The sequence below is a fragment of the Vicia villosa genome, linkage group LG1 (genome assembly GCF_029867415.1).
Source record: "Vicia villosa cultivar HV-30 ecotype Madison, WI linkage group LG1, Vvil1.0, whole genome shotgun sequence".
NCBI classification, from domain to species: domain Eukaryota; kingdom Viridiplantae; phylum Streptophyta; class Magnoliopsida; order Fabales; family Fabaceae; genus Vicia; species Vicia villosa.
Window position 1 is genome coordinate 184,984,612 of NC_081180.1, and position 17,474 is coordinate 185,002,085.

The following is a 17,474-nucleotide window of genomic DNA, read 5'->3' on the forward strand; positions in this document are numbered from 1 at the left end:
ATTTCCAAGGAATCATATCTTTAAGCCTCGTGCCGAGCATTTCCATCTCTTGCTTGTTAAAAATAAAAACACGGGGATTCCTTGGAAATCGAATGAACACGGAATTGCACGCATATCATGCATCTCATATATTTCATGCATGACAGGTGTTCAGGATCGAGGATTTCTTATTTAGACTTGGTGCTCTCTTCAAACTCGCACACTTGACTTGTTATTGTTGTGTGATCAAAGATTAGTCATGGAACAACTTTGTGGGGAGTTGACAAAGAAGAAAGTTCAGTTGGGGTTGTTTATGAAGACATGTAAGTTGTGACCAATGCTCAAGGACTCTTAGGAAAAAACTCAGGGAGTACTTCGTGGATCTCTTCCACAATTGTGCGGTTTCTAAAGTTCCCCGTCAGCGGCTAATCTCTTTTCTCACGTGAATTCAAGGGGTATGTTCTCGACAAAAAAAGGGCTGAAAGACAAATCTATCGGATTCTCGGACCTTATGCTCATTTGCTTCTAGGCTTGCTTTATTTGCAACTGGTTAAGCTCTGTACTGTGTGGATATCTACAGACTCTCTGCTTGATGATGAGGACACTAGGTGTGAGTTCTATTCTGGGGCACCTGGTCGTGGTGTTAGGATTTGCAATCTTTGAAGTTGCTTGGGGCTCCCAAACGAGGGATAAGCAAGACATTGTCTATCTTGAGCATTGCACCATTTGCATTGCTCGAATACCTAAAGCATTACAAATTCTGTGTGACTTCGCCAGGATCTTTTGCCAAGCAATGATCAAAAGTGTTATGCAGAGACACCTCTCATTCTAAAGCTTCAGCTTCATATCCTGAGTCACCTCCTCCTTTCCTGGAGTTTCCTATTCAGTAGCCGTCGCTTGTCAACAGAGACATAAAGAATATGAGAAACAAGCCGATGTAATTCTAATGCCTTATGTTCAGTTACATCCCTGATTTTTGAAATTTCAGTTGGTTAAGATTTGTGCTTTGGGTGTTTTTCACCACATATGGCTCTCCTGATTTCGATGATAATACTCGGTGTTTTCCATTCTAAGGCACCTGACCATAATGTCAAGCCTTACAAGGTGTTGAGGTACAAAGAGTCCAGGACTTGCTCGATACAGAGATATTTGAGTTTATTCATAATGGTTTCCACTGGCTGATCCTATTTCATCTTCTGCAAGTAGAATGTTTGTTCTTCCTCGAGGAATAACTCATGAGAATCACTTGCAACTTGTACTGCCAGAGGCTTCCTTCCCAAGAACTGTTGTGTGTTCCAAGTCAGAACTTTGATGGCCAAACAGCAGAGGTTATTGTTGTTCACCAATAATAGTATAAAGTTTCCTCCATTCATGGTGGTGTTTTCTGTTTCAGCAGGTATATTTAGGGCTCCCGACCGAGGGATAAGCAAGACTCCGTGTTCTTGAGTTCGCATCGTTGGCAGCTCAAATCCCTAAAGCATTCACAAACTCGAGTTGCTGTTTTTTAGGGCTCCTGACCGAGGGATAAGCAAGACGCCTTGTATCTTGAGTTTGTGCACCACTGGCACAGCTCAAATCCCTAAAGCTGAGCACTTACAACTATTGTATGGCCTCGCCGAAGTCTTCTTCTGGAAAGTAATCTAAAGTGTTCTATAGGAACATATGCTTATTCTTGGTGTGCTTTCCACTCTGGGGCACTTGGTTATCTGATTGGAGGCTGTCAGTCATTCAGAGACAAGGTTCGAGACCTGATTGACACCAAGGCTATCACATTCGCACTTGAAGGCCAGAATTGAAGTTCTCCTCTGACTCACCGGATCTTCTGAAGCAATAAGTCCATACGGAAAGGATCTCCTCAACATTGGCAATTCTTAAATCATCATGCATGTTCATGTTTAAGCTTTCTTGCTTTGTTCAATATTGTTGCATGCAAAACTTGTTTATTTTTGAACTATAATCATAATGCATTGGATATGTTTGTCTTGAAAAAATCCATTCGCTTTTTCTCTTATATGTTTCTCTATGCTTTTTGTGATACTCAACTCTTATTAATAAAGCATGATAACTCCGTAGGGAGAATGATGAAAATAATACCGATAACCTCAAATGGTCTGCTTTTCAGTAGAACCCAGTTGATGATGTACATGCATTGTTTCAAATTCCCAAACACTGGAGATATAAGGGAGTGAAACCCTCGTTAACCCCTCAGAGCCTTCGAAGTAGAAGTTTTTTTTCTCAAAAAAAAACCTCACATTTAACCTAGGGGCAGGTAGTATTCAGTTAACATGATTGGGCATTCAAAATTCATCAGGAGTACGCATCCAATGACATAAGAATGGTTGTCTTTCAAAAGGTTGGGGAAAGAAAAAGGAGGAAATGATAATGAAATTGCTGAGCAAGGGCAAAGTCGTGTGATGTTAAATCAGAGGATAAAGAAAGGTAGAGTGATTGTCGTGTCCAGAAGACCTCATCGATTCCTCGATCATCTCAAACTCCTTTTGAAAGATGGATGCTCGTGTCGAGTTAACTGAACTTAGGATTGGAGAACATCACGAAGGGGGTGGGCACCAAATAATTTGAGCCTAAAAATCCTTTTTTCTAAAAACCGTGAACCTGGTCACGTTACAACCCTTAAAAGTCCTAACTGAAGCATGGGTTAATTCGAAAGCAGACTATACACTAGAATACGGTAAGCTGACTCCTAGGAGATCCGCTAAGCGCTTGAGTTGGTATCACACCATCTTTTCTTTCTTTCACGAAAAAACTCGATGTTACGATATCTTTTCGAAAAGTTTCTTTAAACTTCGGGACAAACATACTCTTTGCATTAGAATTATATTTCTCATAATAAACATTCTTTGCATATGAACAAGTGCTTGACATCAAGGAAGTTTCCATCATGAACTTCAGATGAAAAGTTCTATCCTCCCGAAGTACAAGTTGTCTTCAGAACTCCGTTGAGTAGAGGAAGCCATATTTCGGAGTCTAATCACCCTCAGGGGGTACAAAAGCATTTGAATACTCTATCGAGTAAATTCAGTCAATCTAAGGCAATCAAGTCAAGATTCGAAGAATCTCTCAAAATGCTAAGCAATCAGGGGCATTCACCCAAGCGTAGCTGAAGCTATTTCCAACACAGGCCATGCAGAGGCACGGTTTCAAAGTTCATGATATTGGGGCAAGTTGGCTATGATAGCACGAATCTCAAGAATTCCTTACGAGACGAATTTCTTCAAAGTCCTTACAGGCTATGGCAAAGAAATTTACAGTGGCATTCTTTCCTCATCAGGAGGTGTTCAATTTAAAGTTCGGGTGTGAGCTAAACAACTTATGAACTTGAGAACCGTCAGGGTCGTCATCCTCGCAGTTATAATCTGTAAGCCCATTACTTGTTGGCATCCTTACAATCAAGGCAAATATTCAAAACAACTTTTCATGCTTTCTTTTTACAAGGCTCCAAAGGGTATAGTCAAGATTATCACTAAGGTACAAAGCAACTTTTTATGGGGAGGAACGGGGGAAAGGAGACGTATTCATTGGTCGAGGTGGAGTTTAGTTTGTTTACCGATAGATAAGGGAGGTTTGGGGTTAAGGAGAATTAAGGAATTTAACGTAGCACTTCTTTACAAGTGGAAATGGAGGATTGTGGAGGGTAACGACGAGAAGTGGTACGAAGTGCTAAAGGCAAGGTACGGAGATGTCAATTGTCGGATAGCTATCGGTTGAGACATTCATAAGGGAAAGGAGGCTTGTTCATCGTGGTAGGCAGATTTAGTTGCAATAAAGAATGTTTTAAAGGAGGAAGTGTATATTCGTGGCTGCAAGTTTGAGCTGAGAGATAGATTCACGACACCGTTTTGGCATTTGGATTGGACTGGGATAGGAATCCTAAAGGAGGTTTTTCCTTCTTTATTTGTTGTTTCTGTGTTGCAAGATGTTTCTGTTGCAGCTTTGTGTGGTTGAGATAACGGCTTATGGAGGTGGAGCGACCTCGGTATTCTGCCGTCAAGTATGCTGCAGCCTCGTATAGCAGCAAATTTAGAGCTGCTTGTAGTTCTTCTGCTGCAACAGCAGCTGCGCAGCGGCATCAAGGATGCCCACCGTTGGTCTCTTGAAGATTTCGACGTCTTTTCGGTAGCAAACTGTTACAGGTGTTTAGTCGTGCAACATGTTCCTTTCGGCCCAGTTGATTGCTTTGACAAGGCTCTTCAATTAGTGTGGAAGACGAAGGTTCCGGTAAAAATAAGTATTTTCGGTAGCAAACTGTTACAGATGTTTAGTCGTGCAACATGTTCCTTTCGGCCCAGTTGATTGCTTTGACAAGGCTCTTCAATTAGTGTGGAAGACGAAGGTTCCGGTAAAAATAAGTATTTTCCGGTGGCGGTGTTTTCAAAACTTATTGCCAACTAAAGATCTTCTGGCTTGTAGAGGTATTTCTCCCTCTTCTATCTCAATGTGTGTTTTTTGTGAAAGAAGTGAAGAATCCTCTCTTCATTCTTTTATGTTGTGTAAGAATATTCTTATTGTTTGGAAAGAAGTGGCATCTTGGATTGGTATTGAGGATTATCTTGTTGAAACGTTTAAGAAAGGTTTTATGAAATGGTTTTCCTACTGCAAGATGAGAAAAGCATATAAACGAAAGGAGGGGGTAGTGTGGCTAGCGGCAGTTTGGACTTTTTGGTTGACTAGAAATGGTATCATTTTCAGAAACGACATGTGGAATGTTTCGGATATCGTTTGGGAGATTAAATCTTTGGCGTGGAGATGGGCTCACATAGGAAAAATTAAACATCCCATTTGTGATTTTTACGATTTTACCAAAAATCCGTTGTTGTATTTATCGTAGATAGCAATTGGTGTGTAACTTTTCTTTCATGGCTGTAGTTTGTCTCTTTTGTATCAGTCTGTTTGGAGAACTTGGGTTCTCACCTTAATATATCATTGATAACAGAAAAAAATACGTAAGTTGGGAATGATATAAAAGAAAAAAGAAAACATTTAGTTTTAGAATTACTTAAACTCATTGATCTAGTAGTATTATTGGTGGAGACCGGAGAATAAAGTTTTTTTTAGAAAAATTATGGTCAGTACTAAGATAATAATTTATATTTCTATTTAAAATAATAATAATAAATAAGAAATTATTAATGTCACTTCAATCCGTTGAATCAATGGGTGTGCGAGTTGCAAAACTCAAACCTGATACTCGAACCACAAAATTATATGGATTGTTGCAGGTTGAATTGGATATACTCGTAAATGAACGAATTTAGGTAGGTTATGGGTTGCGTCAGTTAAAATTGATTTGTTTAAATAATAAAATAATCACACTAAATGGTGGAATCAACATATTTGACAATAATTTGTTGTCAAATATATTGATTTCACCATTTAATATGATTATTTTATTATCCAAATCAATCAATTTTAGTTTAAAGAAGGGCTATTTCTCTCATACTCTTTCTCTCATTACAAGCCTATAATTTAGGTGAGGAAACAACATATGCCAAATGAGTATATGGTGATGAGGATAATTTGCAAATGAAGTAGCAGTAGATTGCATCAAAGTAATCTTTCAATGATAAAAATATGAAATAATAATACCATATATATTATATTCAAGTAAATAGAATATTATCCGAATAATAAATTATAACCGAGTTTAGGAGTGGATATCGATTTGGTTCGGACTTGGGCCCAAACCAACCAACCGAACCAACTCACAAGTGTAATTGTTAGGCCCTACTTTCGACCGGTTATTTTCAGATTCGGATTCATTCAGTCTAGTTATATTAACCGGTTAATTTCGAGTTTATTTAATTAATGGGTTGCTTCAAAATAAACCAAAATACAAAAATTAGCCAATTTTTTTATTACTGGCTAGACCTAATTGAACCAGTTCTGAAAAATCCAAAAAAATTATATATATATATATATATATATATATATATATATATATATATATATATATATATGAGGAGGGATCAAATTACACCCGAAGAGTTACACCACGAGTTACACTCGTTCAATAACTACATCTCGAATTAATATTTTTTAAATTCAACCGTTGGATTGAAACATAATATCATATAGATCATACCTATAAAGTTTGAGCTTAATCTATAATGATTTACTATGTCATTGAATTACATTAAAATTAACGTTATATGAAAGCTCATTTTGACGTTAATCTTTGGATATCTTGATGATATAGTAAATCATTATAGATTAAGCTCAAACTTTATAGGTATGATCTATATGATATTATGTTTCAATCCAACGGTTGAATTTAAAAAATATTAATTCGAGATGTAGTTATTGAACGAGTGTAACTCGTGGTGTAACTCTTCGGGTGTAATTTGATCCCTCCTCTATATATATATATATATATATATATATATATATATATATATATATGAGGGATCAAATTACACCAATATGTTACACTTATAGTTACACTCATTAATAACCTTTGATTTTATTTTAATCCAATGGTAAAAAATGTCTAATTAGTGACTCACCATTATTACTTAAAATAGTTTGATTCTATTTTTGGTAATTAATAATTCTAATTTTATCAAATTAAAATTTATTTTTTTATTATAAAATTAATTAGAACTCTCCTAATTTTCTAACAATTATAGTAATAAGTTTTTATATTAATCATTATTAAAATTCATATATTTTTAAGAAACATTAAAAAGAATAAGTGAGTAGAATATAATTTTATAAAACTGATGAAAAATATTAATTTTGTTACTAAGAAATATAAAGGTTCACGTTTTTTTAATATTAATGAAAATCACATGATTTTTGCTAATATTCTTAAAATAAGTTATTTTTACGATTTCTTTATAAAACTATAATTTTTTAATTAAAAAAATTGTATTCTTAATTTTAAACAAATTTCACTATTTTTTAAAATAAATTTGTATTTGATCCACAGCTAAATTATTATGTACTAATTAATTATTATTTAGTTTTTTTTTGTATTTTTATACATATTTTGAGTATTATTTTGTATAACATTTAAAAATGAAACAATTTTATTAGTTATATTAAGCGAATATAATATGATTTAGGTTAAAGAAAAAATATATAATTTATTTTAAAGAAAATAATACTATGTTCGTTTAATGCAAATAATAGAATTGTTTAATTTTTAAATACAATACAAAGCAATACTCAAAATATGTATAAAAAATAAAAAAACCTAAATAATAAATAATTAGTACATAATAATTTAATCGTGAATCAAATACAATTTTATTTTAAAAAATAGTGAAATTTGTTTAAAATTAAGAATACAAGTTTTTCTTATTAAATAAATTATAGTTTTATAAAGAAATGATAAAAATTGATTATTTTAAGAATATTAGTAAAAATCATGTGATTTTTTTTTAAATAAGTGAATTTTTATATTTTTCTTAGTAGCAAATATCATTTTTCATCAATTTACTATCAATTTTAAACAAATCACAAGTTTATAATAATATAAAATTATATTCTATTCACATATTCTTATTAATATTTCTTAAAAATATATGATTTAAATATTTATTAATATCAAAATTATTTTTATATACAATTTTTTTTAACTTTAAATGAATTTTTTGTTTTTTATATAAATAAACTTAGATTATATACAAATAGAGTGATTTAATTGTTAGAAAATTAGGAGAGTTATAATTAATTTTATAAGAAGAAGAATAAATTTTAATTTTATAAAATCAGAATTATTGACTACCAAAAATAGAATCAAACTATTTTAAGTAAGAATCATGAGTCACTAATTAGACATTTTTAACCATTGGATTAAAATAAAATCAAAGGTTATCAATGAGAGTAACTATAAGTGTAACATATTGGTGTAATTTGATCCCTCCTCATATATATATATATATATATATATATATATATATATATATATATATATATATATATATATATATATATATATATATATATATATATATATATATATATATAAAAGCTGCCACTTTTATATTTTAGTTTTTTAATATAATTAAACTTTCACTTTTATAAGTTTTTTAGACCTATTGAATTTTTTAAAATTAGGCTAATTTTAATCTATTTTATCATTGAAGTTGCCAAACAAATAACATAAATTATCATTCTTATTTTCATCCATTGTGGCTTGATCGGAATTTGAAGGAAGACGAAACGCTAAGAGACAAAGATGGAACGGAAGTGTGTGTTTGAGAGAGGAAAAAATGAAAAAATGAAAAAACTAAAGAATTTTTATCAATGTTTACCGGATATCCGTTGGATAAATGGTCCGGTTCTTTATTTTGGATACAGATTAAAATTATACCCATTACTAAACCAAAAGACGTTTCGGCCGGTTCAACAATCATATTCCAATAGACTGGTTTCTAGGTGGTTTTCGGTTCTTCAGCTCCAAAAATAGCCCTGGATGTAGGTAATTCAAATTTCAATATTGTAACCAAAAAAGACACTAAAACTCCAAAAAAAAATCAAAATTAGTTGTGATGATAAGGACAGCTACCCAACAAACTTTTATTTCTAACTTACTTCATCTTGTGAATGACCCTTCATATGATGAGCATTGAAAGTCTCCTAGACCAAACCTACGCGTCTGATTGGGCTTGTGATCCAACTGGATCGAGTGAATGGTAATGGCCTAACGTGTTCGTACCATACAGGTCAACATGTAGAATCTTCAATTTCAAGTAGATAACTAGATAACCAAACAAGCACACCTATTCTGAACTTTTCAACTGAATTTTCAACGCCTTTTATGCATGTTTACATGCTTATATATACATCATTCCACTAAACACAACATATTTCAATATTCACTTTCTTTTAAACTCTTCTATCAAAATTTTCAATTTCATAATTTTCCAGCAACTATATTATGGCACAACCGCAACCCCACAACCGTTGTAGAAGATGCTGTTGCTGCTTCTTCAGCGTAATTTTGAAGCTCGTCATAGCAATAGCTTTCATCCTTTTTCTCATATTCATCATCTTATTCTGCATCGTCCAACCACGATCCTTCAAATTCAGTGTCAAAGAAGCCAAACTCTCCCAATTCAACTACACCACCAACACCCTCCACTACAACCTCGTACTCAACTTCACGGCACATAACCCAAACAAAAAGCTCAACATCTATTACGATGCAATTGAAGGACATGTATCCTACCAAGGAACAAGGTTTGCATCAACGGATGTACCATGTTCGTTCCGTCAATACCCGAAAAGCTCGAGCCCTATGAGTGGTGTTTTGTCAGGACAACGTGTGATGGTTTTTGACCATGACCAGGTTTCTGATTTTGAACGTGATAAGAATGATGGAGTTTTTCGTATTGATGTGAAATTATACTTTACGATGAGGTTTAGGCTTGGTGATTATATTTTTCCATATACTAAAGGCAACATTAAATGTGGTGTTGATGTTCCTTTTGCTTCTAATGGGATTAAGGTCATGAATGCATTTGAACCCACCACATGTGAAGTTAACTTTTAAGGGTTATCCTGTATCGTGGATCACATGTTTGTTTTAGGAATTTTTCTTTTGCTATTTTTTTTTTTTTTGTAAAAATTTAGATTTCATGAAAATGTTCACAAATTGTGTCATTCTTTATAAGAATAATGACAAATTTAATTATTTCATAAGAAAATTGTGTTTTTCAAATATCATAGTTGTTTCATTTTTTTGTCGAAATAAATATTATATCAATTTTTAGTATAAATGTTATTTTCTCCGTTCACTTTTAAGTGTTGTTTTAGAAGAATTTTTTTGTTTTTATTTAAATGTTGTTTTTATAGTTTAATGTTATAATTTGTCAATTATACCCTTATTTTGTCAATCAGAAATACTAATGCATTATAATTTAAATAGAAATTCAAGTTTTGGAACATAAAAAGACGATGAGAAATTAGTAAGACATGATTTTAATAATTAGTATAGTAGGATTTTACACGGGTTAAATTAAGTATTTTATTCTCTTATAATATTTGATTGTTATAACTGGAATAAAATTTCAAATAATTTCAAAAATTAAATGAAGATATTATCATCATATATTAAATAAATGATATGTCTTAAAAATATTCATATGAGAATGAATTTTATTTATTTATTTTGATTAAAAAATATTTCAAAAGTAGTAATCATCACCGTTGCATAAGAACTATAAATTAAATTTAATAAAAGATGGCTTAATTAAAATATGAGATTAATTTGTATGTACTGTTAGTTTAGAAAATTTTACACCCTCAACACATCATCACCATTCAAACGAATTACTTTAATAAAAATTAAAATAAAAATCAAGTAATTTTAACAAATAAACGGTTGAGATTACTGACAATGTAAAACTTCTTTACACTGTCAGTGTATTTCAATTAAATTCTTAAAATACTTAGGGTTTAAAGTAAAATATATCATAAATATTCAATTTTCGATATTAAAAATTTCAAAAATTAAATATTAATAATAATAATAATATTATATTTTTTTTATTAAACAATAAGGATTAATAGTAATAAATGATTATTATTAACCTTGATTATTATTTACTCACAATATTGATATTAATACTGTATCATTATTATTTTCACATTTTAACTCACAATGTCAATATTTATTGCATATCGTTATTGTTCTTGACAAGCCTAATTGTCTTAATTGGTCCAACCCACCTATTAGTGTGAAGAGGCCCATTAAGTGTTGACCCACTTCATGGAACAAGGAGAGGACGAACCTCCCCTTCGACCGATCATGACTCATTAATAGGTCTCCTACAGCATAGGACTATCCGAGCATGCCGGGCTTCCGTCCCTGCCAACGGCTAGTTCTCCTTGCTTGGCTAACCAAGACCTTTTCTACTGTTTCATATATTCTGGTCCCGGAAATCACGCCCAGACCCACAAAAATAGGACGACCTAGTCCACCCCTAAAGAAAACATTATAAATAGCCCTCTATTCCTAGAGGGCAAGGTAATCCAAACTTTGCCCAAAAATTCATACTTTTTGTTGTACCTTTGTTCTCTTTCTTACTTTGGCATCGGAGTATCTTGTAGGTACAACCTTTTCTTCCCTCAACCATCACCGAAGATCAAGTCGTCGTTGTTGACCATCTGTTCCAACTCATCCCGAACAGTGGCGCCGTCTGTGGGAAACCTTGCTTCCTCATTTCTCTTTCTTTCACCTTCTTGATCGTTTTCTTGCACGACCAAGAACCCAGAAACAAAATCTATCACCTTTCATATTTCATGGCCGGCAACAACGAGAATCCTTCTGCTCTTGACACTGCGCTCGCACAGATGGGCAAAAATGATGTTGAACTCATCGTACCTCTTTCCAAGAATGATGTATCTCAGCCCCGTGATGGCCTCACGACGTCTCCCTCCTCGGAAGATGTCAGGAAGACTCCCACTTTCTATCACCGAAGTACATGCGGCAAGAGTCATCAAGTTCCTCTTCTTGAGAACACTCTCTTGATCACAGAACCGTCACATGCCGATGCTGCCATATTCGTAGCCCTGAACCAAACCAGTGCTCTGATCCGCCAGCAGAACAAGCGGATTGGAGCATTGGAGCAGAAGCACCGTGCCAAGACTCCTCCTCACAGACATTCAGGTCCCGAGCAGGACTCTCTAGTATCCAAGAAGCGTCATCATTCTCCTCCCCGGCGTGAACATCGTTCCACTATTGCCAGAACAAGCAAAGAAGACCACCGGTCTCGTCGTCGTACCCCGTCACCTCGGTCGAAGGGACATTCAAGAACGCCTTCCCCTGGACCCGTGGACCACCGTCGACACCAAAGGCAGAGCTACGGTCCTTAGTTCATATTTCTAAAAAAATTGATATTTCGTATTTTCGAGAAAACTCGTTTTTTTGTAATTCTTAAAAACTCGATATTTTTTGTTTTTTACAAAAACACCCGGCTTTTTTGTTTTTCTTAAAAAACTCAATTTTTCGTGTTTCCGAAAACTCGTTTTTTTCCTATTTTTAAAAAAAATTGATTTTTCAAAAAACTCAATTTTTCATTTTTCCGAAAAAACACAATTTTCCGTATTAAAGAAAAACTCGATTTTTTGTAATTCCGAATAATTTGACTTTTTTGTTTTTCTGAAAAACATGATTTTTCGTGTTTCCGAAAAATCAATTTTTCGAATTTCCCCAAAACCCGTTTTTTCGAAAAAAAAACTCGATTTTTTTGTATTTCGAAAAAACTAAGTTTTTTTGGTTTTTTCGAAAAAACTCGTATTTTTGTATTTCCGAAAAACTCGATTTTTTGTGTTTTTGAAAACTCGATTTTTTCGTGTTTCTGAAAACTCGATTTTTTCTATCTCCGAAAAACTCAATTTTTTTCGAAAAAAACTCAATTTTTGTGTTTTGTAAAAACTCAATTTTTTGTGTTTCCGAAAACTCGATTTTTTTGCATTTTTTAGAAAACACTCGATTTTTCGTATTTATGAAAAACTCGATTTTTCGTGTTTCTGAAAGCTCCATTTTGTGTTTTCGAAAACTTGATTTTTTAGTTTTTTTGAAAAAAATCGATTTTACGTATTTCCAAGAAACTCGATTTTTGTGTTTTCGAAAAACTAGATTTTTCGTGTTTTCCTATTCGACTTTTTTTTCGTTTTTCAAAAAAAAATCTCAATTTTTTGTTTTCTGAAAAAAATCGATTTTTTTTTATTTTGAACAATTAAAAAAAAATTAATTTCATGAATTTAAAGTATAAAGTAAAAATAATTCATTGAATCATCAAAATGTGTTAGATGAATTGGATCCATCCATGTATATTAATTAATGAATTTAATCCCATACATTAATTTATTTTTTATGTAATGGATGGATTGGATGAATTTTTTTTAGTTGGATTGGATAGATTTCTTCTTAATGGATTCAATTGTTACCCCTAACGTAATAACATGATTTTCCTAATTGACCAAATTCAAATGCCAATTATTTCATCTCTAAGACCATCTCCAATGGTGCAACCCATTTTAGAGTTTTTTATGGGTTCCACCAGCCATATCATCTCAAAATAATTTATTTAATTTTTATTTTATTGGTATAATTCTAATGGGTCCCACAACTTTACCTTATACATTAATTTGATTGGGTACTACAATTTTTTACTAGTTGCATTGCAATGCAACTCTACTATGACATGACAAATTATTTCAATATTTAATTATTATATTGATGTCCAGCTGGAGAACCTAAGAAAAATACTACCATTGGAGATGCTCTAACATGTAACACCCATTTCATTTCACTTTCAAAGAATGTAGTGCACGTGCAGATAGAGATTATGCAATGCATGTTTTTTATTGATTATGACACTTGATTGCATTGACTTCTTATCTATGTTCACGAAAGTTTTTCAAGAGATAGATTAAAGATGTCTAATTATCATTTTTACTACTTTTTGACGGGTTGGATTGTACGTCTCCTCATTCTATTTCTTTTTTCTTTTTTAATTCAATAAAGTTCATATATATATATATATATATATATATATATATATATATATATATATATATATATATATATATATATATATATATATATATATATATATATATATATATATATATATATATATATATATATATACTAGTAAGATACCCGTGCTGCCGCACGGGTAAATTTATTTGATGTTGTATAAAATTTAATTAAATACGTATAAATTTAAAATGAATGGTTTAATTATAAATGAAAAATGATTATATAAATTCAATTATATTAAATAATCATATAAAAAAAGAATCTGTAGGATGAAGATAATAAAAATAAAATTTAAAAATTTAAAAATAAAAATTGTCTCTCAATTTATAGGAATTGTTGATTAAAATAAAAAAGATATTGTATTGATAATGATCCGTGAAATAAAAGATTTATTTGATGCGATATAAAATATATTTAAATACAAATGTAAAGTGAATAATAATCATATATATTTAATTATATTAAATAATCATAAAAAAATGAATCGTTTTGATAGTGACCCGTCATAAAAATAAGAATATTATCTCTCAAATTAAAACAATGATTGATTAAAATAAAATAAATATTATGTTGATAGTGACCCGTCTGATAACAAAATTTTTAATTTTATTAAAATTAAAAAATAAATTATTTTTAAGGGATAATAACTAAAAAGAAAAGAATTAAAATGAAAGTAAGAAAGTGTGGGAAAAAATGTGAGAGAAATTTGAAATTTTAATTAAGATAGAGAAAGTGTGTAATGATCGATAAAATAAATTAAATATTGTGTTCATAGTGACCCGTGAGATAAATAAATATTTAATTTTATTAAAATTAAAAAATATGTTATTAATATTTTTTGTGTGATAATAGGTAAATGTAGAAAATTTAAAATGAAAGTAACAAAGTTGTCAATTTCTCGCAAAACCAAAACTGAATCTCAGTGTCTATAAACAATATACTATACATTTGAAATTTGAAAATGAAAAAAGTTATAGAAAGCGTGCCCGCGTGTAAGAAAAGAGTTTTAGAGCTAATTTTCGATATGAAAAAATAGTCATAGAGCTAATAATACAATAGAATTATAGAACCGAGGTTACATTCTAGCTTATTCTCTTTTTATCTTCATCTAAATCATCATTTGATCTAATGATAATATGAAATTAAAAAACAAATGGAACTCAAGTGGTTACTTATATCTCTTAAATTATATCTCTTAAATAACCCATGTCACCTTGAAACTTTGTAACTCCAGCACAAACATTTGAGTTGAAAACAAAAATAGAAACAACATTGGAATAAAACAGAATTATAATTACTATTAAAATTCACAAATGTTTATGAGGTATGTTCTTAGATTCTTCTTAGTTCTGTATGGCCACAGCTCTTAAAACAAATTCATACATGTTTATGAGGTATGATCCGCATGTTTTGCTCGGAATACATAAGAAAAATTGTCTCCATTTCCAATTAACATTGATTTGAATCATCTTTTAAACTCATTATTCTCAAAATGAGGTTCTGCACCAAATGCAAACTCATTAGTTCTTCATTAATGCTTGAGAGACTCCAAACAGTGTGTGTACCTCCAGATTTTATTGCTTAGTGTAGCTCGTGCAGCCTATTTACATTCATTTTGTTATGGCCTGCAATTAGCTACAGACACAGATCAAACTCCACCCTAATTTCAATAATGTGAAGTAAATTTCCGAATTAAATTAATAAAGGGAAAATCGAAGCACACACATGCAAACTTAAATATAACTTTGTACCTTCAACTTGTCTTTTTCAGTTGCTGCAACATATCTATTTGTCCACAACAGGAACTTCACATCACGTAATTTAAAACACTTCGGGTTATCGGCAGACAATAGACATCATAAATGATAGGCCTGATGATATTAATCAACAATAAATAACTTATTTGTAGAGATGTTAGTTGCTCGTGCAATACCTTATTGTGGCCTCTTACACTGCTAAGGTTCTCAACAATACTTGATTTCTCTATTTCCAGTCGTTTATTTTCCTCGTTAACTGCTTTTAGAATTTACTGAAGCTGACTATTATACTATAGCAAACTGATATTACACTCTTGTGATCGCTTGTACAGGTCCTCAGTTGCAATGGCCTGCAAAAATCAACAATAACAAAAGGAATGGGGGAAATTATTGAGGCAACCAGCTGGTAAAATCAATATCCTCTGGGACTTGTGGACTTAAATATTTAAGCAGTAACAGTAATAACATTGCATTACCTTCTGCTCAGCTGCACTTCTGGCTTCTTTTTCTTTTCTATAACATTCAATCATTTCCTAGAAGCCAAAAACACAAGAAACATGAGTTGGGGAAGTGAATGGATTCATTTTCTATAACATTCACATATAATAATACCCATAAACTAAAATCCACTAATAGTTAAAAAATATATAAGAAAATAAATACTAAATGGTGTAGAGAAAATGAATAAAAAAAAAACTCCAAGTTTAAATCAATTTTAGTAGCATGTGCTCTTAAATAACCAAACTCTGAAATTCTTTTTAGACTTCAGCTCTCACCCTCTTAAATAACCAAACTCTGAAATTCTTTTTAGACTTCAGCTCTCACCCTGCCAATGTCAATGCAACAGAAGAAACAAATCATAAGCCTAACCATCACTCTTGGATTTAAAAACGCAATCAAGTGAAATTGAAAACACAACAAAGCAACTTAAAGATCAATCAGACTACACATAATTGCAATCCTACCGGACCGTGAGCTGAAGAAAAACTAATATCAGAAAATTTTAGTGCATAGAGTATTGCTCTAGTCCAAGAAATACAAAAATATGAATCAGACTACAAAAATATTACATCCATTCGTCAATATACCTCTAGAGCCATCCAATGGTATGTTTCCGTTTCAGCTGTCATCATCTCAGTTAAAGACTCTTCTCTCGCTAAACCAAAATCTGCTAGCTTGACTGTTGCATGATCTTCCATAAATATCAAGTTATTTGAATGAAGGACAAAAGAAAATCTTCATATTCATATATTGTACTGTTGAAAGTTAAAACAATAAAATATTATTTGTTCTAATAGATAGACAAAAGACCATTCCTGCATAAAAAAGACATGTAATCATCATAACCTACAAAGAAATACATGCCATATACACAGTTCAAATAAGCTTATAGACATTCTAAATATAATAAAAAGATTTAGAAGTTCATTAAGTGGCTTATTTGAATCAAAAAGCAATCCCAAGTTTCATGATGCGGTAGCGTTTACAAAACCGCTTCCCATGTCAAATGGAGTTGCTGGCGATTTGTTTTGGTCTGGAGAGGGATACGACCGTGAGCCATTATTGGCTGTAATGGTTGCAGGACTGAAATTGGAAAACTTTTGCTTGATTAGTGCAGCAAGATTTGACGGTTTGTTGGAAGAAAATGAATCCGCGGTTGAATCAAAGGCTGAAAATTAGGGATGAGAAGCTTATCAGACTGAGAAACACTAAAGCTATGAAAAATTGTAGAGTGATAGTTGTAACTCCTTAACAATGAAATGAGGAAAAAGTTATGGATATTTAAACAAAAAGAAGATATAAGTAAACAGAGGCATTTTCTTCAAGAAAAAACATAAGTTATTGAAAATACTGATGAGAAGTATCAAGAAAAAACAGTAGCCCTAATCAGATCGAAATTGTGGGATGCTTGAACCTGCACATAGGAAATCAGACCACAACATCATAATAAACTCAAACACATGTGAGCTATAAAAAGAGTTATACAAATGAAAGAGAAATAGAGTGAATGAATCGTGCCCCTTCTCTTGATTAAACCCATTGTTAACAGAAACCCTAACTTTTCATAGCCGTGCATCGTTTTCATTTTCATAGTTTTTCCAAATCCTTGATTTTCATAGCCGTGCATCTTTTCCATGGTGAAACTTTGTTGTTGTCGGCGGCGAAATTTTAGGGTTTGAGAGAAAAAGAGGGAGAAGAGAGTCTACGGGAGAGAGAGAGAG

The 17,474-nt window shown here is 31.9% G+C and overlaps 1 protein-coding gene and 1 long non-coding RNA gene across 8 annotated transcripts; one reads left to right on the top strand and one right to left on the bottom strand.

The window, feature by feature from the left end:
• Window positions 1-8,791: 8,791 nt before the first annotated feature.
• Window positions 8,792-9,689, top strand: LOC131621073 (NDR1/HIN1-like protein 3). Its single transcript, XM_058892286.1, has one exon. It carries the CDS (start codon window positions 8,882-8,884, stop codon window positions 9,494-9,496), a length of 615 nt encoding a protein of 204 aa, XP_058748269.1. The 5' UTR covers window positions 8,792-8,881; the 3' UTR covers window positions 9,497-9,689.
• A 5,086-nt stretch (window positions 9,690-14,775) lies between these two features.
• Window positions 14,776-17,470, bottom strand: LOC131621082 (uncharacterized). 7 transcript variants are annotated; one of them, XR_009289445.1, is made up of 6 exons: window positions 17,105-17,470; window positions 16,341-16,921; window positions 16,029-16,078; window positions 15,729-15,785; window positions 15,247-15,602; window positions 14,776-15,155 (listed from the first exon to the last, which is right to left on the bottom strand). It is a non-coding gene; the product is annotated as an uncharacterized LOC131621082 (long non-coding RNA). The 7 variants fall into 7 exon arrangements; XR_009289444.1 differs by having other exon boundaries at window positions 14,776-14,995; window positions 15,061-15,120; window positions 16,341-17,470; XR_009289446.1 differs by having other exon boundaries at window positions 14,776-15,130; window positions 15,429-15,602; window positions 16,341-17,470.
• Between the last annotated feature and the right edge of the window lie 4 nt (window positions 17,471-17,474).